The following is an 11,718-nucleotide window of genomic DNA, read 5'->3' as shown; positions in this document are numbered from 1 at the left end:
TCTTATCAACCACCAACATAACTACAATTTTCTTTCTAACAGAAAGTGGGCTTTCAATTTAACATTCAGAGATCTGTGATTTAATTAAATTAGCGTTTTTGTTTGCCACAAACTGTATTTTCTCGACTTCCGTTGTATTACGCGCTGAAATCACTGACTTCTAAGCGTTGTAAACAATCTTCTTTTGGCATAGCCAAGAGCTAACGTTACATCACGATTATATTATTTACAGATCTGTGCATTTGCGCAGGCTTTCGACAGTTCAATCGATTCATTTTGTGGCTGAAGAGAAAAAAAATGGCGATGGACGGTGGCATGTCCACGTCTCCATCAGGACTATCGTATCACAATGTTGGGGACTTTTACCCCAGGAAATTCGGTTCCAAGCCGGACGTGGTGCCATCCGGGGTGACCGAGAGGAAAGTTGGTCCCCTTGATAAACCTGACATGGTGGCGGTGGACGTTGTCAACATCAACGACTCAGGTAGCTGCTAAAGTTACCGGTAGCTAGCTAGCTAGTTATGTTATGCTAGCTAGCCAGTGCAATGCAATTTAGTTGGGGTAACTAGCTAGCTGCCTAGGCACGTTTAGCTAGCCCCATATACAGCTGTGAAGCCTCTTTCCACAACTGTGTGTCGCTACTAGAGAACTAGCTAAATCTTCACTTTAGCTAGTGTATTGTTATTCATTGCCAAGACAATACTTGCTCTAGAGTTTACCTGAAGTCCGGGGCAAGGCTAACTAACGTTAACGTATCTAGCTAACGTTAGCAATGTTCTATCATCTAACGAATGCTATGTAACATTGTCCTTTGTATATTTTTTATATATACTTGTGTACTTTTTGTATTGATTTGTTGATAATAATAAAAAGTACAATAAGACAAATAGATATATATATAGATAGATATATCTCAAATTTTAAAAGTTTAGCTAGGCCAGGAAACCAAAGCAAAGATGGTGGATAAATTAAGATGTCCCACTCAGGCCGTTTACCATAGGAAAAAAAGGGTAAGTTCTGGTCTGGTTAATAACCTGTTTGCTCTCACATAGGCACAATTCCATTAGAATCTGCGTCTGGTCAGAGAGGGTCCACTCCTGTCAAAATCTACTCACGTAGGAATACGGCGATTCTGCTTATTCCCGCAGTTGGGACAACAACTCCCATTGTTAGGGTGGCGAGAAGACCATCTCGTCATTATATACACTATCTTTGGTCTGCTTAGTTCATTGACTGTATGTGAACCAGAAAAAATGAGGGAGTGGGATGTCTCGCTTCCTCTTTCGTCTCTGACCGAAGCAGATATACAGTTGAAGTCGGAAGTTACATACGCTTACATACGAGTCATTAAAACTAGTTTTTCAACCACTCCACACAGTTCTTGTTAACAAACTATAGCTTTGGCAAGTCGGTTAGGACATCTACTTTGTGCATGACACAAGTAATTTTTCCCAAAATTGTTTGCAGACAGATTATTTCACTATATCACAATTTCAGTGGGTCAGAAGTTAACATACACTAAGTTGACTGTGCCTTTAAACAGCTTGGAAAATTCCAGAAAACGATGTCATGGCGTTAGAAGATTCTTATAGGCTAATTGACATAATTTGAGTCAATTGGAGGTGTACCTGTGGATGTATTTCAAGGCATACCTTCAAACTCAGTGTCTCTTTGCGTGACATCATGGGAAAATCAAAAGAAATCAGCAAAGACCTCAGAAAGAAAATTGTAGACCTCCACAAGTCTGGTTCATCCTTGGGAGCAATTTCCAAACGCCTGAAGGTACCACGTTCATCTGTACAAACAATAGTATGCAAGTATAAACACCATGGGACCGTGCAGCCGTCATACCGCTCAGGAAGGAGACGCGTTCTGTCTCCTAGAGAAGAACACCGTCCCAACCATGAAGCACAAAATGGCAGCATCATGTTGTGGGGGTGCTTTGCTACAGGAGGGACTGGTGCACTTCACAAAATAGATGGCTCCATGAGGAAGGAAAATTATGTGGATATATTGAAGCAACATCTCAATACATCAGTCAGGAAGTTAAATCTTGGTCGCAAATGGGTCTTTCAAATGGACAATGACCCCAAGCGTACTTCCAATGTTGTGGCAAAATGGCTTAAGGACAACAAAGGCTAGGTACTGGAGTGGCCATCAAAAAGCCCTGACCTCAATCCCATGGAACATTTCTGGGCAGAACTGTAAAAGCGTGTGCGAGCAAGGAGGCCTACAAAACTGACTCAGTTACACCAGCTCTGTCAGGAGGAATGGGCTAAAATTCACCCAACTTATCGTGAGAAGCTTGTGGAAGGCTACCTGAAACGTTTGACCCAAGTTAAACAATTTAAAGGCAATGCTACCAAATACTAATTGAGTGTATGTAAACTTCTGACCCACTGGGAATGTGATGATAGAAATAAAAGCTGAAATAAATCATTCTCTCTACTATTATTCTGATATTTCACATTCTTAAAATAAAGTGGTGATCATAACTGACCTAAGACAGGGAATGTTTACTAGGATTACATTTCAGGTATTGTGAAAAATTGAGTTTAAATGTATTTGGCCAAGGTGTATGTAAACTTCAGACTTCAACTGTAGCTAGCTAGGTGCCTTCAGTTTTTAAACCTTTTCCATCTGCATCCATTTTGCACGTTAATGTTACGACACGAAGGAGAGAATTCCCTTACAGTCGTAACGTTATGGCTAAAGCTAGGCATGCATTAGACACACAAATCTTTACATCGGGGGGCACTTATGCAAATTGTCTTCATAATCTTTTCATCCTGACGTCTATGACTGGTGTGCTCACATTACACAAGTTTTCTCACATTGTGACCTGTCAATCAAAATGATATAATAACACAAGGAATAAATACACAATGAGTAACGATAACTTGGCTATATAGGCCTACACTGGGTACTAGTAACCGAGTCTGTGTGCAGGTGCAAGGGGTAATTGAGATTAGATATGTAACTGTAGGTAGGGATAAAGTGACTAGGCAACAGGATGGATAAAAAAAAAACAGTAGCTGCAGCATATGTGATGAGACAAGAGTTAGTGAAAAAGGGTCAATGCAAATATTACTGGTAGCTATTTGGTTAACTATTTAAGTAACTATTTAGAAGTTTTATGGCTTGGTGGTAGAAGTTGTTCAGGATCCTGTTGGTTCCAGACTTGGTGCATCTGTACCATTTTCCATGCGATTGCACAGAGAACAGTCTATGACTTGGGTGGTTAGAGTCTTTGACAATTTTTTGGGCCTTCCTCTGACACTGCCTGGTATAGTTCATTGATGGCAGGGAGCTTGTCCCCAGTGATGTACTGGGCCATATGCACTACCCTCTGTTAAAGGTCGACCGATTTTATGATTTTTCAACGCCGATGCCGATTATTGGAGGACCAAAAAAAGCTGATTTTTATTTATTTCTTTGTAATAATGACAATTACAACAGTACTGAATGAACACTTATTTTAACTTAATATAATACATCAATAAAATCAATTTAGCCTCAAGTAAATAATGAAACATGTTCAATTTGGTTTAAATAATGCAAAAACAAAGTAGTGGAGAAGAAAGTAAAAGTGCAATATGTGCCATGTAAAAAAGCTAACATTTAAGTTCCTTGCTCAGAACATGAGAACATATGAAAGCTGGTGGTTCCTTTGAACATGAGTCTTCAATTTTCCCAGGTAAGAAGTTTTAGGTTGTAGTTATTATAGGACTATTTCTCTCAATACCATTTGTATTTCATATACCTTTGACTATTGGATGTTCTTATAGGCACTTTAATATTGCCAGTGTAACAGTATAGCTTCCGTCCCTCTCCTCGCTCCTACCTGGGCTTGAACCAGGAACACATCGACAACAGCCACCCTCGAAGCAGCGTTACCCATGTAGAGCAAGGGGAACAACCACTCCCAAGTCTCAGAGCGAGTGACGTTTGAAACCCTATTAGCGCGCACCTGCTAACTAGCTAGCCATTTCACATGGGTTACACCAGCCTAATCTCGGGGGTTGATAGGCTTGAAGTCATAAACAGCGCAATGCTTGAAGAATTGCGAAGAGCTGCTGGCAAAGCGCACAAAGGTGCTGTTTGAATGAATGCTTACGAGCCTGCTGCTGCCTACCATCGCTCAGTCAGACTGCTCTATCAAATATCAAATCATAGACTTAATTATAATATAATAACACACAGAAATACGAGCCTTTGGTCATTAATATGGTCGAATCCGGAAACTATCATTTCGAAAACGAAAAGTTTATTTCAGTGATATACGGAACTGTTCCGTATTTTATCTAACGGGTGGCATCCCTAAGTCTAAATATTCCTGTTACATTGCACAACCTTCAATGTTATGTCATAATTATGTACAATTCTGGCAAATTTAATTACGGCCTTTGTTAGGAATAAATGGTCTTCACACAGTTCGCAATGAGCCAGGCGGCCCAAACTGCTGTATATACCTTGAATGTTAGCAGGCAATATTAACTAAATATGCAGGTTTAAAAATATATAGTTGTGTATTGATTTTAAAGAAAGGCATTGATGTTTATGGTTAGGTACATTGGTGCAACGACAGTGCTTTTTTCGCAAATGCTCTTGTTAAATCATCACCCGTTTGTCGAAGTAGGCTGTGATTCGATGAGAAATTAACAGGCACCGCATCGATTATATGCAACGCAGGACACGTTAGATAACTACACATGGTTGATGATATTACTAGTTTAACTAGTGATTATGTTAAGATAGTTTTTTTATAAGATAAGTTTAATGCTAGCTAGCAACTTACCTTGGCTTCTTGCTCCCCTCGCGTAACAGGTAGTCAGCCTGCCATGCTGGCTCCTCGTGGAGTGCAATGTAAGGCGTTGGAGCGTTGGACTAGTAACCGGAAGGTTGCAAAAACGAATCCCCGACTCCCCCCCTGAACAAAGCAGTTAACCCCCGTTCCTAGGCCGTCATTGAAAATAAGCATGTGTTCTTAATCTGACTTGCCTAGTTAAATAAAGCTGTAAAAAAAAAAATTGGGGGGGGGGGCAAATCGGTGGCCAAAAATACCGATTACCGATTGTTATGAAAACTTGAAATCGGCCCTAATTAATCGGACATTCCGATTAATCGGTCGACCTCTACCCTCTGTAGCACCTTGTGGTCGGATGCCTAGCAGTTGCCATATAGTCAGCGGTGATGCAGCCAGTCAAGATACTCTCAATGGTGCAGCTGTATAACTTTTTGAGGATCTAAGGGCCCATGCCACATTTTTTTCAGCATCTTGAGTGGGGAAAGGCGTTTTCATGCCTTCTTCACGACTGTGTTGGTGTGTGTGGATCATTATAATTCCTTAGTGATGTGAACACAGAGGAACTTGAAGCTCTCGACGCGCTCCACTACTGCCCTGTGGTTGGGGGCGTGCTTGGCCCATCGTTTCCTGTAGTCCACGATCATCAGTTCCTTTGTTTTGCTGATGTTGAGGGAGAGGTTGTTGTCCTGGTTTGTGGTGGTAAATCGACAGTTACAAAAAATATAGATGATGAACTCGCTCGGTAAATAGTATTGTCTGCAGCTTATTATGAGGGATTCTAACTCAGGCGAGCAAAACCCCAAGACTTCCTTAAATTTACAGATCACGCCCCAGCAGACACACACCTCCCCCTTAACTTTACCCGTTGCTGCCGTTCGGTCTAGACGATGTATAGAAAAACCATCTAGATGTGTATTATCCATGTTCTTGTTCAACCATGACTCCGAGAAACATAGGATATTACAAGTCTTCAGGTCCCGTTGATAGGATAATCTCCAACGGAACTCGTCCAGTTCTCTAGTGATTGTACGTTCGCCAATAGAAAGGAAGGTAGAAGCGGTTTATTTAGTTGCTGATGTAGTCTCGTCAGACAGCCCGCTCGTTTGCCTCTCTTGTGCTATGTCTTCCTCTTTCAAGTGCAGGGGATTAGGCCCTAGTCCAGAAGGAGCACGTCCAGAGATGCTGACTCATTGAAGTAGAAATATTCATCCAAATTGAGGTTAGTGATCGCTGTTGTGATGTCCAGAAGCTAGTCATATGAAATTATGGCGGAAATATGATGTAAAAATGACAATCAGCTTAAAAAAACATTCAAAATGGAAGAATTGGTCAGGAGCCCGTAATACTGCAGCTATCTACTGCAGCTTCATCTTCCATTGTCGCATCGTAGCACCCCCTCGCTGCACAAGATACGACCGGAAATTTCTGGCATGCCAGAGAAATAATCGGGACTTAAGATACGGATCGGCAGAGCGCGAGTCCCATAATTGCACGTCTTTCACTTGCTCACATTATGCGACCTACGACATCTTGGTTGTAGCCTACGACGTTAGGATGTACCTGCAGTCCCCGGAATTTGTTGTGGATCCCAAACTGGCTCCTCAGTCGCGACATCCCGCTAGCTGTCTAGAGGATATTGGACTGTTAGCTTATTCTGCCAATTGACCTGGACCCCTTTTACCATACGAAGCCCTGCTGATCCACGATGACTGGTCTGCAGACGTAACAGCACGAGGGGGCTACAACAGACTTTCTACCATCGCAACGTCCCTCTAAGGCCCTTCTGTTAGCTTGCTATCCCCGGCCCGCTAGCTGCCTGAATCACCGTGTCTCCGGCCCGAGCCACTCACTGGACTCCTGTGGTTCCTCGGCTACGCATGCCTCTCCCTAATGTCAATATGCCTTGTCCATTGCTGTTTTGGTTAGTGATTATTGCCTTATTTCACTGTAGAGCCTCTAGCCTTGCTCAATACACCTTAGTTAACCCTTTAATTCCAACTCCCACACATGCGGTGACCTCGCCTGGTTTAAATTATGTTTAGAGAGACAATATCTCTCTCATCGTCACTCAGTGCATAGGTTTACCTCCACTGTATTCACATCCTACCATACCTTTGTCTGTACATTATGCCTTGAATCTATTATATCGCGCCCAGAAACCTGCTCCTTTTACTCTCTGTTCCGAAAATACTAGACGACCAGTTCTTATAGCCTTTAGCCGTACCCTTATCCTACTCCCCCTCTGCTCCTCTGGTGATGTAGAGGTTAATCCAGGCCCTGCAGTGCCTAGCTCCACTCCCATTCCCCAGGTGCTCTCATTTATTGACTTCTGTAACCGTAAAAGCCTTGGTTTCATGCATGTTAACATTAGAAGCCTCCTCCCTAAGTTTGTTTTATTCACTGCTTTAGCACACTCTGCCAACCCGGATGGCCTAGCTGTGTCTGAATCCTGGCTTAGGAAGACCACCAAAAACCCTGACATTTCCATCCATAACTATAACATTTTCCGACAAGATAGAACTGCCAAAGGGGGCGGAGTTAGCCTGCAGAGTTCTCCTACTATCCAGGTCTGTGCCCAAACAATTTGAGCGCCTACTTTTAAAAATCCACCTTTCCAGAAACAAGTCTCTCACTTTTGCCGCTTGCTATAGACCCCCTTCTGCCCCCTGCTGTGCCCTGGACACCATATGTGAATTGATTGCCCCCCCATCTTTCTTCAGAGCTCGTGCTGTTAGGTGACCTAAACTGGGACATGCTTAACACCCCGGCCATCCTACAATCTAAGCTTGATGCTCTCAATCTCACACAAACTATCAATGAACCTCCCAGGTACAACCCCAAATCCGTAAACACGGGCACCCTCATAGATATCATCTTAACCAACCTGCCCTCCAAATACACCTCTGCTGTCTTCAACCAGGATCTCAGCGATCACTGCCTGTGTCCGTAACGGGTCTGCGGTCAAACGACCACCCCTCATCACTGTCAAACGCTCCCTAAAACACTTCAGCGAGCAGGCCTTTCTAATCGACCTGGCCCGGGTATCCTGGAAGGACATTGACCTCATTCCGTCAGTAGAGGATGCCTGGTTATTCTTTAAAAGTGCTTTCCTCACCATCTTAAATAAGCATGCCCCATTAAAAAAATGTAGAACCACGAACAGATATAGCCCCTGGTTCACTCCAGAGCTGACTGCCCTTGACCAGCACAAAAACATCCTGTGGCGTACTGCATTAGCATCGAATAGCCCCCACGATATGCAACTTTTCAGGGAAGTTAGGAACCAATATACACAGTCAGTTAGGAAAGCAAAGGCTAGCTTTTTCAGACAGAAATTTGCATCCTGTAGCACAAACTCCAAAAAGTTCTGGGACACTGTAAAGTCCATGGAGAATAAGAGCACCTCCTCCCAGCTGCCCACTGCACTGAGGCTAGGAAACACTGTCACCACCGATTTTAAATCCGCGATAATTGAGAATTATAATAAGCATTTTTCTACGGCTGGCCACGCTTTCCACCTGGCTACCCCTACCCCAGTCAACAGCCCTGCACCCCCCACAGCAACTTGCCCAAGCCTCCCCATTTCCCCTTCACCCAAATTCAGATAGCTGATGTTCTGAAAGAGCTGCAAAATTTGGACCCCTTACAAATCAGCCGGGCTAGACAATCTGGACACTCTCTTTCTAAAATTATCAGCCAAAATTGTTGCAACCCCTATTACTAGCCTGTTCAACCTTTCTTTCGTAATGTCTGAGATCCCCAAAGATTGGAAAGCTGCCGCGGTCATCCCCCTCTTCAAAGAGGGAGACACTCTAGATCCAAACTGCTACACACCTATATCTATCCTACCCTGCCTTTCTAAGGTCTTCGAAAGCCAAGTTATCAAACAGATCACCGACCATTTCAAATCCCACCGTACCTTCTCCGCTATGCAATCTGGTTTATGAGCTGGTCATGGGTGCACCTCAGCCACGCTCAAGGTCCTAAACGATATCATAACCGCCATCGATAAGAGACATTACTGTGCAGCTGTATTCATCGACCTGGCCAAGGCTTTCGACTCTGTCAATCACCACATTCTTATCGGCAGACTCAACAGCCTTGGTTTCTCAAATGATTGCCTCGCCTGGTTTACCAACTACTTCTCAGGCAGAGTTCAGTGTGTCAAATCGGAGGGCCTGTTGTCCGGACCTCTGGCAGTCTCTATGGGGTGTGCCACATGGTTCAATCCTCGGGCCGACTCTTTTCTCTGTATACATCAATGATGTCGCTCTTGCTGCTGGTGACACTCTGATCCACCTCTATGCAGACGACACCATTCTGTATACTTCTGGCCCTTCTTTGGACACTGTGTTAACTAACCTCCAGACGAGCTTCAATGCCATACAACACTCCTTCCGTGGCCTCCAACTGCTCTTAAATGCAAGTAAAACTAAATGCATGCTCTTCAACCGATCGCTGCCCACACCTGCCCGCCCAGCATCACTACTTTGGACGGTTCTGACTTAGAATATATGGACAATTACAAATACCTTGGTGTCTGGTTAGACTAACCTTTCCTTCCAGACTCACATTAAGCATCTCCAATCCAAAATTAAATCTAGAATCAGCTTCCTATTTCATAACAAAGCATCCTTCACTCATGCTGCCAAACATACCCTCGTAAAACTGACTATCCTATCGATTCTTGACTTCGGCGATGTCATTTACAAAATAGCCTCCAACACTCTACTCAGCATATTGGATGCAGTCTATCACAGTGCCATCCGTTTTGTCACCAATGCCCCATATACTACCCACCATTGCGACCTGTATGCTCTCGTTGGCTGGCCCTTGCTTCATATTCGTCGCCAAACCCACTGGCTCCAGGTCATCTATAAGTCTTTGCTAGGTAAAGCCCAGCCTTGTCACCACAGCAACACCCACCCGTAGCACACGCTCCAGCAGGTATATTTCACTGGTCACCCCCAAAGCCTATTTCTCCTTTGGCCGCCTTTCTTTCCAGTTCTCTGCTGCCAATGACTGGAACAAACTGCAAAAATCACTGAAGCTGGAGACTCATATCTCCCTCACTAACTTTAAGCACCAGCTGTCAGAGCAGCTCATAGATCACTGCACCTGTACATAGCCCATCTGTAATTAGCCTATCCAACTACCTCATCCCCATACTGTTATCTATTTTGTTTATTTTGCTCCTTTGCACCAGTATCTCTACTTGTACACTCATCTTCTGCACATCTATCACTCCAGTGTTTAATTGCTATATTGTAATTATTTCACCACTTTGGCCTATGTATTGCCATACCTCTGTTATCCTACCTCATTTGCACACACTTTATACAGACTTTTTTTTCTATTGTATTTTTGACTGCATGTTTGTTTATTCCATGTCTAACTCTGTGTTGTTGTTTGTGTTGCACTGCTTTGCTTTATCTTGGCCAGGTCGCAGTTGTAAATGAGAACTTGTTCTCAACTTACCTACCTGGTTAAATAAATAAAAATCATGGCAAAATCGCAGTTAAACTGTCTAATGTATGGCCAGTTTAAACTAGACTAACCAGATTATTGGTGACATTTTGAAACCCATGCATAATCAGACATGCGTCGTCCTGGTATCTTGAAAATAAAGTTAGATTAAACTTCACTTTATATACAGTCCATATCAGTCATCTGTTGTTTTTCATAACCACATACTTTCTTTGCAGATATCCCAATCCACAGAAAAAAGCAAGAAACTGACACGTATTTGCTGGTAAGTTTTCCTTTTTCAAGACACCAGTTGGTAGGGTCTAAAGCAGGGATGTCGAACTCGTTTTGCCACATTTGGTCTTTAACGGGGTCCGGAGGGCCTTACTGAAAAAATGTGAGAAAAAAATGTCCTCCATCCATTATTTTTGGCATTTCTGATGCTCCCTGACTTTATAGCTTTCATTTAGGTGATTTATTAGCGAGCTGTACACGGTCAAGAACATTTCCACACAACTCAGTTTTGATTTGGTTTCAGTCGTAAAGTATATTGAGTATGTCTCCCCCCCCCCCCCAAAAAAAATGGCATATGTTTGACACCCCTGGTCTAAAGCAGAATTTTGTTTTACAGGCAGCCTACTGTAGCTAAATACGAAGGATACACACTAGATGGTGGTGCTTCTCTCTGAGTCCTTAATCTCACATCCTTCCATTTGACTGTGTGTTTGTGTGGTACCCACAGGGCACTATACACCCATTCCGGAAGTCGCACAGATCCTTCTTTGGGAAACTCTCTCAAGAATTCCGCTTGGTGACTTCAGACAGACGGGTAAGGAATTAGTAAGGGGTGTGTGCATGCGTGTACATTAACATGCCACAGAGACAACTGTCCCACAGTGCTCTTTGTTTTGGAATTCCCCATCCCTGTAAAATGACCCTTACTTTATTATTGCATTATTCTGGTAAGCTGTTTACAGTGGTGGAAAAAAGTATTTGATCCCCTGCTGATTTTGTGCGTTTGCCCACTTACAAAGAAATGATCAGTCTATAATTTTAATGGTAGGTTTATTTGAACAGTGAGAGACAGAATAACAACAAAAAAATCCAGAAAAACGCATATCATAAATGTTATAAAATGATTTGCATTTTAATGAGGGAAATAAGTATTTGACCCCTCTGCAAAACATGACTTAGTACTTGGTGGCAAAACCCTTGTTGGCAATTACAGAGGTCAGACGTTTCTTGTAGTTGGCCACCAGGTTTGCACACATCTCAGGAGGGATTTTGTCCCACTCCTTTTGCAGATCTTCTTCAAGTCATTAAGGTTTCGAGGCTGACGTTTGGCAACTCGAACCTTCAGCTCCCTCCACAGATTTTCTATGGGATTAAAGTCTGGAGACTGGCTAGGCCACTCCAGGACCTTAATGTGCTTCTTCTTGAGCCAC

At 43.1% G+C, this 11,718-nt stretch overlaps 1 protein-coding gene across 2 annotated transcripts in view; it reads left to right on the top strand.

The window, feature by feature from the left end:
- Positions 1 to 304: 304 nt before the first annotated feature.
- Positions 305 to 11,718, top strand: part of znt6 (Zinc transporter 6) — a 77,473-nt gene continuing 66,059 nt past the window's right edge. Inside the window, 3 exon segments of one of the 2 annotated variants that reach the window (NM_001139824.1) lie at positions 305 to 484; positions 10,513 to 10,559; positions 11,016 to 11,102. In NM_001139824.1, coding sequence (NP_001133296.1) covers positions 316 to 484; positions 10,513 to 10,559; positions 11,016 to 11,102 — 303 coding nt within the window. In that variant the 5' untranslated portion in view covers positions 305 to 315. 2 annotated transcript variants of the gene reach the window in all.

The sequence above is a fragment of the Salmo salar genome, chromosome ssa01 (genome assembly GCF_905237065.1).
Source record: "Salmo salar chromosome ssa01, Ssal_v3.1, whole genome shotgun sequence".
In the NCBI taxonomy this organism is placed as follows: Eukaryota; Metazoa; Chordata; class Actinopteri; order Salmoniformes; family Salmonidae; genus Salmo; species Salmo salar.
This window is presented reverse-complemented; position numbering and strand designations above follow the sequence as displayed.